Source organism: Miscanthus floridulus, chromosome 14, assembly GCF_019320115.1.
Source record: "Miscanthus floridulus cultivar M001 chromosome 14, ASM1932011v1, whole genome shotgun sequence".
In the NCBI taxonomy this organism is placed as follows: Eukaryota; Viridiplantae; Streptophyta; class Magnoliopsida; order Poales; family Poaceae; genus Miscanthus; species Miscanthus floridulus.
Window position 1 is genome coordinate 53461728 of NC_089593.1, and position 17913 is coordinate 53479640.

The following is a 17913-nucleotide window of genomic DNA, read 5'->3' on the forward strand; positions in this document are numbered from 1 at the left end:
ACTGTGCAAAGTCCACGTCAGACACAGACGCTGGCCTGCCCTGCTGGCCTTCCCGTCCAGCTCAGATCGCGGAGTAGAAAGTCGGGCCCAGGAGTCAGCATCTCATACTCCACTTTCCTATGGCAGAGAAAGGGCAGGCGGCAGGCCCACCTCTGATCTCTCCCCTCGCCTCAGTGAGTTCGCGCGATCGATCTCCTCTGCCGCATCCGATCTCGATCCCCCCGACGCGGTGTCCTCCGGTCAGCGCCACCGCCTCCTCCCCTCGCCGGCCGCCGCTGCATCGCCGCAATCGCCATGGTTAGCAGCACCCCTCCCTTCCCTCCTCTTCCCTCCTTCGCCCACTTCCAACACCCTCGGATTAGCGATTTCATCGGAGCCGACCGAATTCGGCTCTCGGGGCGGCGCAACAGAGCCGCGGCTCGGCGGGGCGATCGGGACCACCCGTCTCGCTCCATATGGGCAGGGACCATGGGGGGGTTTGTTGTCCAACCTCGAACCTATAGTGGCTGTAGTTCTGGTGCGGCCGGTGCGATAAATTGCAGCGCGGGTCTCGTGCTGCGGGCTGCTGGATTCGGATGCTTGGCGCTCTGATTTCAGCGATAGCAGCGGCCTACGTTGAATCCAGCCGCTCAGTAAGGGAGGCTGCTGCTCGGTGGTGGGGGTCGCCCACGCTCATCAGTGGGCTGTAGCTCCTTTTTGTTTGCTAAATTTGATCTTAGTTCTGCCCTATGTGTGATCCTGGAACAACTTGTGCACCAGGGGGCCTCACCTATTTCACTCAAGATGATAAGTAGTTGTGGATTTTCACTTTTTCAGGTTCTGTTGTTTAGGCTGGGTACCTGAATTGCAAATGCAACTACTTCAGTTGCATCATAGAAAAGTTTGGCTCACATTCGCATGCCGGATACTTGACTATGACCTAGACAATATCCATGCTAATTTGTTTTTCCTTAGCATTGCTCTATAATTGATTGATTGTGACTAGACAATTATCTCATGAATAGTAATGCTCTGCATATAGAAGTTTCAGCTCTTAATCGTATTCCCATGTGGAAATGCTCCTCTGATCTTTTGTGATTTATGGGTGCGCCAATTCAGAATTATATCATTGGAGCATTCAAGCCACCATGTGACATCTCCATCACATTCTCTGACGCGAGGACCAGGAAGCAGGTTCAATTCTTCATATCCTTATATGCTGCTACCAGTTTGGGTTCAAACTTGAGTTCTGCTTATAGCTGACAAGTGGTCAGTTTCTGCTGTTATTATTTCACAGGTTTCGGTTAAGAAGGACAATGGGAAGACAACAATGGTCCCTGTTTTCCAGAGCCTGGAAACTATTTCTGGAGAAGTATGATTTCCTCATTCTCTTATTCTTTTCTATCTTGCTTGGTATCGAGCCTAGTACCAGCTTGGGTGAAATGGTTTTCAGGTATCAATAGCACCAGTCCCAGGTAAAAGGATTGAACACACAGGTGTCAAGATTGAGTTGCTCGGACAAATAGGTATGCTATGCTACCCTCTCTGCTGCTTGTTCTATCAGTTTCTGCAGCAAGTATTTATGAGAGAATGGTTTTTCTTCTACACATGCAATGGTTGCACTGGTATTCAGTTCTATAGATGCTGCTTAGGTTATATGACTTTACAATGCTAGTTATCTTTGTTTGAGTTCCTCATGAGCATTTACTTTCTTGTTATGGATTTATCTCATTTGGCTATTGTATTAAGATGCTGTTTATTCTGATGATTCTTACACACATTGGTAGTGCATACTGCATATGTGTTTTGCTATGGTGCTCTTAGATGGTTGTCATTCCCGATAATTTCTGATGCAAACTGGAAATTGTACTGCATGCACCAGTAGCTTTTATATTTGTGGTTGCTGAAATGTTGCTTTATACAGTTTTCTTTACATGTCCAGTTACAGCCTTCAGTTTTGCTTGACATATTTTTGCATTACATGTGGCTTCCATCCTGGTTGAAAGTACTGGATGTTTGTGCATTTATGGAATACATTTTACTGACTATTTACGAAATTACTTCCCATCTAGTTCCTCTGTTTTTAAATATGTGATGTTTAGGACAAGCATATATTTAAAAATCGGGTGGGAGTACTGTTTAATACTTGTTGCCCTCCTAGGCCCTGATAATTACAATGCATGACCATTTCTTTTACAGAGCTGTATTTCGACCGAGGGAACTTCTATGATTTCACTTCGTTAGGTGAGTTTCTGGTGCATGATATGCCAATAGCTCCTACACTGGATGTGTGCAATGTCTGGAGTTGTGATCTTTTCTTTTATGATAGGGGTCTTCAATTTCTGGGAACAGAGGCTAGTTAGTAATTATTATCAATTTTGCTGCTAAATGCTGTGTTCTCGTCCTTAGTTTCTGAGCTTTATATATTTCATTTGTTCTGTATCATTATCTTCTGTACCTTAATGCGTAAATGACTAAATCTTTAGCCCTCTTAGGTAAACCATTGTATCCTCCAAAGGGGTTGTGATGTGTCAATAGAATCCTATGAAGTCAAAGTGGCTGTTACAGTTTACAAGTTACATCAACATTTACATTCATTTTTGTCAATTAATCAAATGTTTACAGTTGTTGATTCTTTTTTTAACAAATGAAAGTAAAGTGAAGCTCTATGAAAGCTTACACGTTCAGATTTATGAAGGCAATGAGAAAAACAAATGAAAACCACTTCTTTTAGTTAGACTGCTGGTGTAAAACCGTCACCTGCCTTGGCTAGAAAATAGAAATCTTGATTAGTACCTAAGATGTCTCAAAAGGGTGTCCTCAACTTTGTGTTCTGCTAGTGCCAAGTTGATCAAGTGCTACTGATTGCATACATGTTATTATTGTGTGAGAAGCTATTATGACTTGAAATGCACTGTTTGTCTGTGCAGTACGTGAGTTAGATATTCCTGGTGAAATCTATGAAAGGAAGACATTTCCATTTGAGTTTTCAACTGTTGAAATGCCATACGAGTCTTACAATGGGACAAATGTCAGACTGAGGTAAGCAAGTGCTACGATTTAGCACTGGACTTTTATTATGTTTTGTTTTACATTTTACTGCTGCTAAAGATTTTAGTGATAAATTTGGGTTTTGCAAAAACTCCTGGACCATGTATGGTATTGGTTTATCTTACGGATAATTTGAAATGTTGAATTTAATTGCACTTTTGAATTTGCTCTGTCTAAATACTGTTATTCACTTAAAATCTTTATTTAAATGTTCCAAGGCCAAGATTTTTATATTCCCAGTATATAGTATGAAAACTAGTTACCAGTGGAATTGGGAGGTTGCTATCTTGTCTGTCACTATGTCTAATATCTTCTTTCCAACGACTTATAAGTTGGAACATGTGGAAAGCTTCATAGAAAATCTGACGTCTAATACAGGCTTGACATAGGTTGGTGGTGTGCTGCCATTTGTGTAGTTCCATTGATTAGGGTTGTGCCTTTCTCTATGACAAGGATACATGGTTGAATTGCTGTTTTAGAACATATGTCTTCCTGTGAAAGATGCTAGGCTACAGTAAATTACAAATACACTTATTTTTTGGCTACTAAAATTTGAGAGAGCCATCATATTTTTCAAACTCATACTTGTCTATTTCGGCTGCAGAGATCAGATGACTAGTCCATTGTTAACCATATCGCATATAAATTTTACATCTGTATACTGTCGACTTGGGCCCCTCTTATGTCATTTCACTTGTTTGAAATGTCCTGCATAAAATGTTCATATGCTAGCAAAGAACTGAAGCACCTGTGAATACCAAGTACCCTTTATGTGTTGCAGGTACATTTTGAAGGTGACAATTGGCAGAAACTATGTTGGGAATATTGTCGAGTACCGGGATTTTTGTGTAAGTTGTTAACTGCTATTATACTTATCAGATTTTTTTGTTATGTTTATCACTATGCTATATACGTGCACTATTCTAGTTTTGCCATCATTAAGATGAACTAACTCATTAAAGACAATTCTTAATTTAATGTGTTTCAGCAATTAGCAAATTGCAGAGTTTATTCAGAACAATGATTTCTATTTCGTTTTCAGGTGAGAAACTACTCACCTGTCCCTACAATCAATAACAGCATTAAGGTGAGGTCTTATTTTCTTATTAATGGGAACTTTTCATTTGATGCTTGTAAGATACCCTAGCAACTTAGCATATAACTTGACCATGTTAGATTGAACTGGTACAATCTCCCATACGGCATTGTGTGTGCTTGGGGCCTTAACAATGTTGGCAAAATTTCTTTTCACAGTTCATGTTAGCTGTGGTCAGTGGTCACAGCAGGTTCTAGAAACCCCTGAAGTGTCAAGGGCCTCGAACCCCTGACTGGCCGGACCTCGGCTACGTAGCTCGTAGCCGCCGTCCGTCACGCCGCCGAGGTTATGCCCCTCAGCCGTCGGTTTACAGAGAAGAGAGGTAGATTAGAGATAACTTCTTCCTTCCCTCAATTGGTTTCCCGTACAAGCATATATGGCTCTCGGCCAAACAGAAGGAGAAGGCTCTCCTTAATTGTAGGACTAATCTTAACAAAGAAATAACTAACAAAGGAAACAACTAATCAGGTGGCTAACTTTCCTCCTAGCCACTCGCCTGCCCTTCCTGCGTCCTGGTTGCGCGCTCGGCCTCCCGGCGCACGTCGCGGGCTCGCCTGCGCCTGGCGTACGTGCGCCCGCACATGACATCTCTCCCGCCGTCGAAGACCAGCTCGTCCTCGAGCTGAAAATCAGGGAACCGAGCACGGAAGTCGTCGTAGTCCTCCCAGCTTGCCGATGCAGCCGGCTCATCTTGCCACTGGACCAACACCTGCCGTACCCCGCGAGCCAGCCGGCCGGCGGTGACCGCCGCAGGCACCGGCACCATAGCGCCGTTGTGGGTTGGTGGCAGTGCCGGGGGTGTTGCAGGCGGCGTGCCAACGAACTTCTTGAGCACCCCAACGTGGAACACATCATGGAGGCGGGCCCCTGGTGGAAGATCGAGCCGGACAGCCACGGCGTTGATGACCTCCCTGACGCGATACGGCCCGACGAACCGGGGCTTGAGCTTGCCGGTGGTGGTACGTGGCAGTGACGCTGCTGGGCGCTGCCGGAGCCGGAGGAGTGCCCAGTCACCAACTTGGAAAGCCACTGGACGATGGTGCTGGTCGTAGACACGCTTCTGGACCGCCTGGGCCTGTTCGAGGCGGTAGCGGACGTCGTCGAGGAAGGCCGCGCGGTCCTCCATCTCCTGGGCAACAGCAGCCACGCGCGTCTCGCCAGGCTCATAAGAGCGGATGGTTGGCGGATCGCGGCCATAGACCACGCGGAACGGCGTCTCCCGGAGCGACGATTGGAAGGCCGTGTTGTAGGTGTATTCGGCCCACGGGAGCCAGCGAAGCCACTGTCGAGGACGGTCGCCGGTGAAGCAGCGGAGGTACATGACGATCACCCTATTGGCGGCCTCCGTCTGGCCATCCGTTTGCGGGTGAAAGGCCGACGACATGAAGAGCTTGGTGCCAGTGAGGCGCATGAGCTCGGTCCAGAACGCCGACGTGAACACCGGGTCGCGGTCCGAGACGATGGACTGGGGAATGCCATGAAGGCGGACGATGTCGCCGAAGAACGCTTGGGCGACGGATTCGGCGGTGTAGGGGTGCGCCAGCGGAATGAAGTGGCCGTACTTGCTGAAGCGGTCGACGACGGAGAGGATGACTGTCTTGCCCTGCACCCGGGGCAGCGCTTCAATGAAATCGATGCCGATGTCGGCCCAAACGCTGGACGGAATGGGCAGCGGTTGGAGCAGCCCGGCCGGCCTCAGGTGGTCCGTCTTGTACTTCTGGCACGTGGCGCACGCCTTCACAAAATCCTGCACCAAACGACGCATGTTGGGGAAATGAAAATCACGCCGTAGGCGGTGCAGCGTGCGATGAACGCCTTCATGGCCGTCGTCGTGGACCGCGGCCAGGATCTCCTGAAGGAGTGGCGACGCGGGCGGGATGTAGAGGCGGCCCGCCAGGGTGACCATGCCATCGATGATGGCCCACGGCGCGGCGCGGGTGCCCGCACGGAGTTCGTCGTGGACGGCGACCAGCGCTGGGTCGGTGGCCTGGGCATGGCGGAGGCGCTCGATGAAGTCGAACCGGGGCGCTGAAATGGCCAGCAGCTCGCCCGCATCGTTGTCGCGGCGGGATAGAGCGTCGGCGACAATGTTCGTAGCCCCGGAGCGGTACTCCACTGTGAAGTCAAAGCCCAAGAGCTTGCCGACCCAGTGGTGCTGCGGAATCGTGGCGAGGCGCTGAACGAGGAGGTATTTCAAGCTGTAGTGGTCCGTCTTGACGAGGAAGCGGCGCCCCCATAGGTAGGGCCTCCAATGCCGGACCGCCTGAACTAGGCCAATGAGCTCGCGCTCGTAGGCAGCCAGGGCGCGGTGGCGCGGTGCCACTGGCCGGCTGAAGTACGCCACCGGGTGTCCCGCCTGGACTAGTACCGCCCCAAAGCCGACCGTGGACGCGTCACACTCGACGACGAACAGCTTGGCGAAGTCGGGCATGGCGAGGACGGGGGCCGACATGACTGCCGCTTTGAGCGCCGAGAACGCCGCGGCTGCTGCGTCGTCCCATGCGAAGCCATCCTTCTTGAGCAACGCCGTCAGGGGCGCGGCCACCGTGCCATAGTTATGCACGAACTTGCGGTAGTACCCCGCGAGTCCGAGGAAGCCACGAACAGCACGGGCGGAGCGTGGTGCCGGCCAATCATGGATGGCTTGCACCTTGGCCGGATCCATGGCGACGCCCGCAGCGGAGATAACGTGGCCGAGGTAGGCGACGGCGGAGGCACCGAAGGAGCATTTGGTGCGCTTGACGAAGAGCTGATGGCGGCTGAGCTCGTCGAAGACAGCACGCAGGTGCCGCAGGTGATCCACCCATGTCCTGCTGTAAATCAAGATATCGTCAAAAAATACGAGGACGAAGCGACGGAGGAACGGCCACAAAACGTCGTTCATCAAGGCTTGGAACGTGGCCGGTGCGTTGCAGAGTCCGAACGCCATGACCAGGAACTTGTACAGGCCGTCATGCGTGCGGAACGCCGTCTTGTGGATGTCCTCGGGCCGCATGCGGACCTGGTGGTACCCCGACCGCAGGTCGAGCTTGGAGAAGAATTTGGCGCCGTTGAGCTCATCCAGCAGCTCATCCACCACCGGGATTGGGAAGGCGTCTTTGACCGTCACGGCGTTCAGGGCCCGGTAGTCGACGCAGAAGCGCCAGGAACCGTCGGGCTTCTTCACAAGGAGGACCGGCGACGAGAACGGGGAGTCGCTGCGGCGGACGATCCCTTGTTCCATCATGGCGGCACATTGCCGCTCCAACTCATCCTTGTGGGCAGCTGGGTACCGATAGGGGCGTACGGCTACCGGCTGTGCAGCGGGCTTCAGCAGGATGCGGTGATCATGGGCGCGCTTGGGGGGCAGGCCAGTCGGAGTGGCGAAGACCCCTGCAAACGCGTCGAGGAGAGCCTCCAGGAGCGGCTCGCCAGTGGACAAGGCGCGCGCCGCCGGCCCCGCCGCCGTGGCCAGTCCAGCCCAGGAGATGGTGCTGCCCCCATGCTGGAAAGACATGCGCCGATTGGCCAAGTCCCAGACAATGGGCCCCAACGCGCCGAGCCACTTGGTGCCGAGGACGATGTCATACCCGGCCAGGGGCATGACGAAGAGATCCGCCGGGAACGCAGCACCGGCGATGAGCAGCGGCGCGTCGCGGATGACGCCGGCGCAGGTGATCTTCTCGCCATTGGCGACCATGGCCGTGAGACGGGGACGTTGCCGGAGAGGAAGTGCCGAGCGCCGCGCGGCCTCCTCGGAGATGAAATTGTGGGTGCTGCCGGAGTCGAGGAGGGCGACGAGCGAGGCGGCCCCCAGTGTCACCGCGAGCTGCATGGTGTCCGTCATGGACACACCGGCTACCGCCTGCAGCGAGAAGCAGGGGGCGTCCTTGTCCCCGGCATCAGCGGCGTCTTCGGTGTCATCAATCTCCACACCGTCCACGAAGAAAATCCGCTTGCAAAACCTGTTATGGCCACGAGAGTACTTTTCATCACAGTTAAAACAGAGGCCAAGGCGACGACGTTCCGCCTGCTCCGCCGTGGAGAGGCGCCGCTGGTTGCCCTCGCGGCGTCCCTGGTCGGCACCCGCCGGCGGCGCGGGAAGTGCCAGCTGCTGGGGCGGTGCGGGAAGAGCTTGGCGAGGCGGCGGCGGCGGAAGCAGACTGCGCGCGCCAGGCCGGACCGGGGCCTGAGGTGGCCTGTCGATCTCCATGAGCTCCACTTGACGCGCCAGGCTCATCGCGGCGGCGAGCGTGTCAGGATTGTGGATGCGCACCGCGTGACTCAGAGGCGGAAGGAGGCCGCCGGTGAAGAGTTGCACCCGCTGAGCCTCGTCAAGCCGACCGGCGCGAGGCAGGAGTGCCTGGAAGCGGTTGGAGTACTCCTCGACTGTTCCGGTGCGCCGGCACTCGGAAAGCTCGAACATCGGGGCGGAACGGAGAGGAGGCCCGAACCTCTCGTTCAGGAGGTCTTTGAATCGGCCCCAGGACGGGGCGCCATCATCTTCTTCGAGCTGGTTGTACCACAGCTGCGCGACGTCGTCCAGATGGTAAGATGCCATCCGAACACGTTCCTCTCCCATGGTGCGGTGGTGACGGAAGTACGACTCGCATTTGTTGATGAACAGCATCGGATCGACGGTGCCATCAAAGCGGGGGAAGTCCCACTTTTTGTGCTTGATGAACGGATCTTGGTTGCGCTGCCCGTCGCCGGGGCGACGGCCCCCTCCGTTGTCCGAGGACGACGAGGACTTGTCCTTCATGGCCGCCATATCGGACTTCAGAGACGACACCTCCGTGCTGAGGGACCTCAGTTCGGCGAGCACGTCGGCAAGGGTGGGGTCGGCCATGGCTGCGGTAGGGGTTGGCGGCGATGGCGGCGGCGGCGGCGGCTGGTGGGCTGCGGTGGAAGAGTGGGTGGAGCGGGTGGGCGAGGATCGACGAGACCGTGATACCAGGTTGTCAATGGCCTCGAACCCCTGACTGGCCGGACCTCGGCTACGTAGCTCGTAGCCGCCGTCCGTCATGCCGGCAAGGTTATGCCCCTCAGCCGTCGGTTTACAGAGAAGAGAGGTAGATTAGAGATAACTTCTTCCTTCCCGCAATTGGTTTCCCGTACAAGCATATATGGCTCTCGGCCAAACAGAAGGAGAAGGCTCTCCTTAATTGTAGGACTAATCTTAACAAAGAAATAACTAACAAAGGAAACAACTAATCAGGTGGCTAACTTTCCTCCTAGCCACTCGCCTGCCCTTCCTGCGTCCTGGTTGCGCGCTCGGCCTCCCGGCGCACGTCGCGGGCTCGCCTGCGCCTGGCGTACGTGCGCCCGCACATGACATGAAGGCTGTCCGTTTTCTTTCTTTCTGAAAGCTCTGAATTTTGGTCAGTCTTGTTTTGATAAAATGGGATACTTCATAGCCCAATAAACACTTTTGTCTCCTTTTAAGAATGGATACTTTTTTTTTAACTTGGACATGATCCAGGTATCAAATCTTGAAAATATCAGATTTGGAAGTTTGGAAGCAAGAAAAGAGATAAATTAGCTTGTTGTTGGTTACCACCCCAGGTCCTTTTCTTTTTGCGGAACACACAGTTCTTGATCTCTGAGTAACTAAGCTGTCTGATACTCTGATATGATATTACCATTCTGACCTCTGACGTAATTGGATCGTAGATTCTGAGATCGTTATATACATATGGCTGTCTATTCTGTGACTTGTGTTATAATGTAAATGAGCAATGCTGTCCTGATGGTTTTAATTTGATAATCTGATTGCTCCAAGTATATAGATTGAACTGCTCTGATGTGTTGAAGTTCATTAGAGTTACTTGACACTTTGTTATGATTTTAAACAGAGAAACTTAACTGCATGTGTTTTTGCTTTGATGTGGTAAAACTATTACGTAAGAATGACCTTTCTCAAAAGGGTGAATGATTATTTATTTCATTGTGCAATTCATGCTACTGATATTCCCCTTTTCAGATGGAAGTAGGAATTGAAGATTGCTTACATATTGAGTTTGAATACAGCAAAAGCAAGTAAGACCATAGCCAGTCTGCCTATCTGCTTCGTCTATTCTGAGAAGTTGGTCACTTTAGAAACCTGCATGTTACTCATATTCCCCATTTATGTCCAGGTACCATCTCAATGATGTGATTATTGGGAAGATATATTTTCTTCTTGTCAGAATAAAGATAAAAAATATGGAGCTGGAGATTCGGCGTCGGGAATCAACAGGATCAGGCTCTAACACATATGTTGAAACTGAGACTCTTGCAAAGTTTGAGTTGATGGATGGTGCTCCTGTGAGAGGTATGATAGCCATTTTGTTGCCACTTTTTCATTTTTCAAATTCTAAATGTTTGTCCTGTGCCCTCAAGTTTAGACAATGTAGTGAGTGCTTCCTTCTTTGTTGTGGAGTATTCATGTCCATTCTTGACCTCATGGGTGCACTCTTTTTCACTTGTACCTTTCTCAATACCTCGATTTCAAAGTAAAAAAGTACCTAAATACCTCAACTTGTGAGCAATTTGAAACATATATGAAGAACTGACAAGCTAGTTCATTTTGAGTTTACTACTGGTGCTCTTGGTTTTAAATAGTCACGTGGATGCTGATAACAGGAGATCTCTCAGTTAGCTTCAGCAGTCCCTTGTACAACTTGTGCCACTTTGCTGGGAACTATAGATACTGCATGGATGCTCATCTCGGCAAACGGACCATGATGCATAAATTGATAACTTTTCTTCAGATGTTCACTGTCATGATTTGTTATTGTCCAATACCACCTACGGTTCGAAGCCTGAATCTGATGCTGTTGTTGCTTACCTGCCTGTCCACATTGGAACCATTTGGTTGAGCTGGTATTGGACTAAATTATGATCTGTCCTTGAATTACACATTGATGGAACCAGGATTTGGTCTAATTCTAGCCTGTAGCCTGCCCAAACTAGGTCCTAACATGTTTCAATGATGTTGGTGTCGGTTTGCTGCATACCTAATCAAATTCCTTTGCAGGTGAATCTATTCCAGTGAGGCTGTTCCTGACACCTTATGAGTTGACCCCGACTTACCGCAACATAAATAACAAGTTCAGTGTCAAGTATTACCTGAATCTGGTCCTTGTGGACGAGGAAGATCGGAGGTACTTCAAGCAGCAAGAGATCACAATGTACCACCTCCTAGAATCTCCCCCGGCCTCCTAGATCCCAACCTGTAGCAGCATGTTCGCCTCTCAGGTTTTGTACAAGTGGGCGCTGAGGTTAGAGCAATGTCCTGTATATAAACTCCAGAAGAGCGCCACAGCTGACTCCTGCTAGTCTGATGTGGCCATGCACGCTGCACTGTCGTGTTAATTTGTTTGTCTCGTTTTCCTTTCTACTCCTTCCCTTGATTACGACACCACCTTGATAGCCAGGTGTAGAATTACCTGCATGTTTATTTATCATCCTTGTGGTCTGCAAGAATCATATTGATATTATTATTTCAGCATTAGTTCATCTTAGCTGGAGCCTGGAAGCGATGTAATTTGTTTTGGTAAGTCGAACAATCTAGATTTATCTGTTTTTCATTCATGCAAACTCCCACTTAATATTGGTCCTTGAACAATTCATCAGCTGTTCTCTGCCCGTCTACACCTAGTTAGCAAGCTGTTCATCAAGGTATCCAATTCTTCGTCCCTTGACTGTTAGGATGCTATCAGATCTCTTACTTATTGAGCAAGTAGAAGGAAAGTAATATGCACCATGTTCGTTTGATCGTATCAGCCATGCTTATCAGTCATGATACAGTGTTTTTTTCTCACAGAAAAACAGTATCAGTCGACTTATAAGGCACAGAAACGATCGCGAACAGGGTGATGGATGTCACAACTCTAAATGCTTGCCGCTTGATTCTTATTGCAATCCACGATTCCATGTCAGTTCTAAAACAGCAACAAAACAGATAGCCCACTGCAATCCGCATCACACCAATCTACTGCATTATTCCCCGGCCCCTAAATATGTCTATAAACCTCGGTACCTTAATTTCTTGTGCCACTCCACTATTGTCACCAGCACACCTACAACACCTAGACGACTGAGGACCTCAAGCCAGGAGCCAGAAATCCCTCTGCCTCCTGGTGGTGATGAGGTATCCGCCGCCTCGCCGGCTCTTGCGCCGGACGGCTAGCGCCATGCACGCTGCGTGCTGCACGCAGTAGTCGGCGGCGCTGGCGCAGCCGGCCCCGGCCCCACCCTTGACGCCGGCGATCCACATGGACAGCAGCCGCCACGTGACGGACGACCGCTTCTTCTGCCCCACGACGAGGAGCGACACGCCCTGCTTCCTCGCGGCCTCCACTATCGCCGGCCCGCGGTCCTTGCCGCCGCCCTCCGCCAGGGAAAGCTCCACGCGCACCTGGCAGAACAAACACATTACACGCGCGTCAGTCAGCTGCTTGCATTGGGCAGGAGGAGCCAGGAGGGAGGCACCAAAGTCAAGCTGGAAATGGAGGGCCATGATCCTGTCTGGGACGACATGCATGATGATGATGGTCAGCACATGCTGCCCCAGCCCCAACACCCCCGCTGTTAGCTGTGTGATCTTTGCTTGCAATTGCAGCTCTGTGCTGTTGGCATCTTTCTTTCCCTTTGATCTGACAGTAATGGGGCCCTCGTTTCTTTGCACTGTTTGACATAGAATACCATGTCTCATGGGCGTGCTGACAGTTGGAAGGGAAAGACTTTAAGTAGCCAGGGAACTGTTTTTATTTGTCTGATTATCTACCAGTTGTATGTGTTATTCGAGTGCTGATGTTAATTATATGGGAATTTTCATCTATATCACTAGTTCACTGCTTGAGGGACACTTTTTCGTCTATGCCACCAAAGGTTAAAAAAAATGCCATAGAGTGACCACTGAGGTGTCGGCAAAGAGTTTTACAGCATCAGAAAAATCTGTGATGTCACTTCACATTATTCCAGCAACGAAAGGTACAATCTTTTGGACATTTCCATGTTCCATGAATTGCACGAATCAGTAAACAATGGTCCTTGTTTAGAAGACTGAATTCGACAGTATCTTTGGAGAGAAGTTGAATTTATCGGGGGAAAAAAAGAATGTTCCGACACTATAAAATTCTTACGTTGCCACGCTACTGGGTGATAAGATCTCTGTTAAGACCACTTGTTATCACAGGGACGTACACATGCATGCTTGATTTCCATTGAGCCAAATTTGGGGATTATATATGAGCTGTTGCGCTTTGCATTTCGGCAGACACAAATCTATGGCGCAGCGCAAACAACAGAAAAATGCATCTTCGTGAGCAATTGAATCCTACTATTGTACATTCAATGGATTCTGTTGCATGTACGTACCAAAGAGAACACGAACGCAGCAGGAGATGACCTGTTCAACAGATACTTGTACCATCCCAAATATGTCAATTATTTAGGAGGAAGGACCAGGCTATAGTTATGAGCTATCAGCTATGGATGGCATCAGATCAGGGACTCCTCTTTATAGACCATCACTAAGACACTGAATGCATACCATACCAGTTCTACCTTTGAAACACCAACATCAATGCCAATCTTAATCTTTCATGTTGCAGTTAGTTAGTTGTGAGAGGAAATTAATGTTGCAATTAGTGTCCCCTTACAAATCTTGAGGTTCGGTTATAGATTGTGCCAATGATGTGTTTAGATGTAGATACAGAACTTTGTTCAAATACAGCTAACAAGGCCAACCGATTTGAATCAAAAGTAACCCACAAAAGAATTTAGTAATAATCAGGATTAGCAACACAAGCACAAGCACTAGAAAGTAGTAATATATCATCAAGTTCACTTTCATCCTTTTGTCCATATAATTCCACTTGCTAAATTAATGCTGCTTGGAGGAGCTACTACTATCAAAAAGAACGATTATGGCCTGTTTTCTTTTGTATCATTTGTGATTGCAGTTACCTCTGGTCTCTTGGCCTGGCAGATGCTCCTCATTGCCTCCAGGTGCTGACTGCTACTCCCTCTTGGATCGCGTCCTAATTTAATTGAGATGATTATGCACCAAACAAGAAAGGCAAACCCATCTTCCTAGTTTTTCAAACACGTAATGATCGAAGTGTGTAATTAATCAGGACGCGAATACTAGATGATTATGCAGCTTACGCACGGTTCTTGCCGTTGCCGCCGCCGCCCCTGATGACGTCGAGCAGGACCACCGTGTCGCAGGGCCGGACGGCGTGCGACAGCGCCCACTGCAGCGCCGTCCGGGCCTCCTCGCTGCCGCCGTCCGCCGCCACCATCACCTTCCTCCCCACGACGACGGCCTCCACGCCACCCTTCTTATTAGCCTCCTCTCGATCGCCTTCCTGCTTTTCATCCTTCAGCGACTTGCATATCTCACCGCCGTCGCCGGAGGAGGCCTCCTTGTTGGCGCATATCAACGGCGGTGCGGCAGTGGACGCAGTACCGCCGGACCTGATCCGGTGGAGGCAGAAGGAAGAGAGCGGCCTGGGCATGGCGGGATGTTGTTCGTTTGCCGGGGTTTATTTCTAGTTCTAGCTGCAGTCTGCAGGGCGAGTGAGGTTATTCAGAGCTCAGAGGAGTGAACTGAAGGGAGGGGGCAGAGTGTCAGCCTGGGCGTTCGGTTTTAACCGATGGTTTGGTTCGGTTTTTTCGGTTTTCCAAAATTTCGGTTTCTAGAAAATGACTCTTGATTGGTTTGCTAAAATTTCAAAAACCGACCAATTTTGGTTCGGTTTTTTAGTTCGGTTTTTCGGTTAAAACCGAATAAACCGATGTAAGAAAACATCAGACAGGATTCAATGCTCAAATCAAATATTACAAATTTGCAGTTCATTCTTGATAATAAACCACAGTACTCCATCAGTTTTGCAGTTCATTCTTGATAATAAACCACAGTACTCCATCAGTTTTGATAAACAACAGGAAAAAAAATCACAGTACTCCACCAATTTCGGTTTCTCGGTACTTCGGTTTGCAGTTCACAGAAACCGAAACCGAACCAAAACGCCGAACTTCACATAACTGAAAACCGAAACCGAATCGAAAAACCGAATTACCAACTATTCGGTTCGGTTTGGTTCGGTGTTCGGTTTTCGGTGAAAAACTGCCCAGGCTGAGCAGAGTGGCATGGTTGAGAACTTGAGATCAACAATCAATTAGTACTGGCTGGCATGTGGGTCCCACCGGAAGTGTAGGGGCAAAACCATAAAAAGTTCATAGTGATGCGTTTGTGTAGTTGCGCTTGTCCCATGCACATGCGGATGGTTTTGTAGGTCGGCTGCCGGCAACCTACACGCGCCTTTTTCTTTCTTCTACCTATAATATCTATATATATCCTATGTATTTTACCTTTCTGGTGAACTTCTAATTTTTAAATTGAACTGCTATAGTTTTAGCAATGGACTAATCGCAAAAAAAATAGAGGATTAATAAACACATTTCTTACAACTTACTCCAATTTGATTAGTGACTCTCTGAACGTCAAACCTTGCATTCTCTCTCAGTTCCAAATTAAATTAACTTTTAAAGTATTTATAAGTTAAACTATTTTAATTTTGATCAAATTTATGGAAAAGAACACACATCAAATTAGTATCACTAGGTACATTATAAAATATATTTTCGAAATGTGTGTATTTGATAGCAAAGACGGGCTATTTTTTCTTGTAAAGTTGGCCAAACTTAAGATACTTTAACTTAGGATGATTCTAGGCATTAATTTATTTTAGGATGGAGAGAGTATAAGTAGAGACGGTCTGTGGCTATGAATGGCTATGGGAAAGGGGCATGATGAATATTTGCAGCATCAGTTCTTACTTTCATGTTTATATGGTTCTAGTTCTCGAACTTAATTTGTTCCCTCTGCTGGACTTTCTTCTTTATCTTAATATAATTTGTACTCCTACTTGGTTTCTGCTTGAATCGTTTTAAAAAGATACTCCTAAACATAAATGTCTGCTTTTAAATTCCCTAAATCAGTCTATATTCATGCCTATCTAATTTTAGGCGAAGTGAACTGGTTTTCACAGGACGGCTTGCAGAGGTACGAAGCTTATAAATTCGAAACCGGACATGTTGCTTCTGGTGCATGAATGCGGTGTTAAATAGTAATTTCAGTCAACCGCAGTGGAATTAGCATAATTTCAGTTTGATGAAACGAGGATGGGCGGATGACCCTGTCTGTAAATTGTGTGGGAGTCATCAGGAAACACAGACCCATCTGTAAAGATTGCCTGTTTGCGAAGGAGGTCTGTGAGCTTGTAAAACAATGGACGGTTACAACGGATATTAGCACAGTTAGCTCATCTGGTTCTCTGTATAAATTCTGGAGGAGATGCAGAATGAAGGTGGACAAAAATCTGAGAAGAAATTTTGACGGAGTCATAATTTACTTCTGGTGGAACATCTGGACTTCCAACATCAAGCTCTAAGTCCATGACAAGTTGCAACCCTATGCAAAGATGATATCCTCCAATACTGCATGGCAATGGCACCAAGGAGTGATGGAGCAAGTCGACAGTAGGGCACACAAATTTTTTCCCTTTCCCTGTTTTGTTTTTCAGGGCCTTTGGTGTTCCAGTTGTGCACAGTTGTTGTCTTTTCAGTTTGTGCAAGTAGAGGTGGTGTGCTTTCTTGTTTTGTAAAGTTGAGTATGTAATTTTCGCCTTTTATCTTTTTATCGTCTAATAAAATCCGCGGCAAAGCTTTTGCCGTCCTTTCTAAAAAAGAATGCGGTGTTAAATATCCATGTCCAGACAACGCCAGATGCAGATAACTCGATCGCTTTCTATTTTATATTACATAATTAACAGATCTACCATCACACACGTTATTTAAATTCAAAGATTCAAACATGTGTTGTTTATGGTTCTTTGGGGTAATCCCTATATCAAACAAATCATTGCATTTGATTAAGAACAGGGTGATCCAAAGAAAGAGGAACAAAGAAAGGGCATTATTAATTTAGGACATTCTGTCAATCAATCATCATGGCCCGTGGATCTAGCTTGAAATCCTAGCCTTTTGTTTGGCCATAAAGGCTGACATTGTAGCATGATTTGGTGACCAAAATGCAGGCATGTGTTTGACAAATGTGTGTCCTTTTCTGCTGGCTCATGGCCATCTACATCAATATATATGTACACATATTCCCTTTGTTCGTGTTTCATCACCGACAAGGCCAGCACAGCTCTGGGTTTGTTGCTATGTGCACTCATGATAGCGCCACGTACGGGTCGTGAACTGGTGTTTTTTTTCTTTATTTGTGATAGCCGTCATACTGATAGTATGGTTTTCTTTTGCACGTTTGTGTGTAAGTAAGATGGGAACAGATTATTTGAACAAAAGTTGCCTTGAGTTTCTTGAGCTAGGTAGCTGCATCATGATGGCACTTCATATAAGAGTCAGATGTGTGGCACTAGAAGCTGGACATTTGAATTCCAAAATTGTGGCAGCTTTAGCATAAAATAGGGAGCCTAGGTTATCATCATCTATAGCCCCAGGGTTCCACGTACTTACATGAGTATGATGTAGAAGTCTTTCTAAGGCCCCGTTCGGCTTGCTGAAACTTGACTGAATTGGCTGAAAACACTGTTCTGTTTGAATTGTTATGAGAGAAAAACACTGTTCCAGCTGAAAAAAACAAGTTGAATAGTGCAAATTATAAGGTAAGCCGAACAGGGCCTAAAAGTCTATTCATAGCTTCGTAATAGAAAAATGACATGACATCTATGGCCCAACTAGGACTGGTCTAAGTCCGAATTTGGATTCATAGTAGTACATTGCTACAAAAA

General features: G+C 48.1%; 2 protein-coding genes across 3 annotated transcripts; one reads left to right on the forward strand and one right to left on the reverse strand.

The window, feature by feature from the left end:
- The first annotated feature begins 130 nt into the window (after positions 1–130).
- On the forward strand, positions 131–11695 carry LOC136504803 (vacuolar protein sorting-associated protein 26A-like). 2 transcript variants are annotated; one of them, XM_066499809.1, is made up of 11 exons: positions 131–297; positions 1099–1173; positions 1277–1351; positions 1433–1505; positions 2179–2223; positions 2910–3021; positions 3812–3878; positions 4073–4117; positions 10089–10144; positions 10243–10418; positions 11124–11695. In XM_066499809.1, exons 1-11 carry the CDS (start codon positions 295–297, stop codon positions 11309–11311), a joined length of 915 nt encoding a protein of 304 aa, XP_066355906.1. In that variant the 5' UTR covers positions 131–294; the 3' UTR covers positions 11312–11695. The 2 variants fall into 2 exon arrangements, with proteins under 2 accessions (XP_066355906.1, XP_066355907.1); XM_066499810.1 differs by lacking the exon at positions 4073–4117.
- Positions 11696–12003: 308 nt separating this feature from the next.
- LOC136506086 (uncharacterized) lies at positions 12004–14655 on the reverse strand. The gene is made up of 3 exons (XM_066501211.1): positions 14265–14655; positions 14060–14133; positions 12004–12506 (listed from the first exon to the last, which is right to left on the reverse strand). The coding sequence occupies exons 1-3, from the start codon at positions 14611–14613 to the stop codon at positions 12195–12197; spliced, it is 735 nt and encodes a 244-aa protein (XP_066357308.1). The 5' UTR covers positions 14614–14655; the 3' UTR covers positions 12004–12194.
- Positions 14656–17913: the final 3258 nt, after the last annotated feature.

Bases quoted from the DNA above. Each gene is read 5' to 3' on its own strand.
- LOC136504803 (XM_066499809.1), top strand. The intron at 2,224-2,909 runs GTGAGTTTCTGG...TTGTCTGTGCAG, and splicing joins CTATGATTTCACTTCGTTAG to TACGTGAGTTAGATATTCCT. The intron at 4,118-10,088 runs GTGAGGTCTTAT...TCCCCTTTTCAG, and splicing joins CAATCAATAACAGCATTAAG to ATGGAAGTAGGAATTGAAGA.
- LOC136506086 (XM_066501211.1), bottom strand. From the start codon at position 14,613: ATGCCCAGGCCGCTCTCTTCCTTCTGCCTCCACCGGATCAGGTCCGGC. The intron at 14,134-14,264 runs GTGCGTAAGCTG...CAATTAAATTAG, and splicing joins CGGCGGCAACGGCAAGAACC to GACGCGATCCAAGAGGGAGT. The intron at 12,507-14,059 runs GTAACTGCAATC...TTGTTCTGCCAG, and splicing joins GCCAGGCCAAGAGACCAGAG to GTGCGCGTGGAGCTTTCCCT.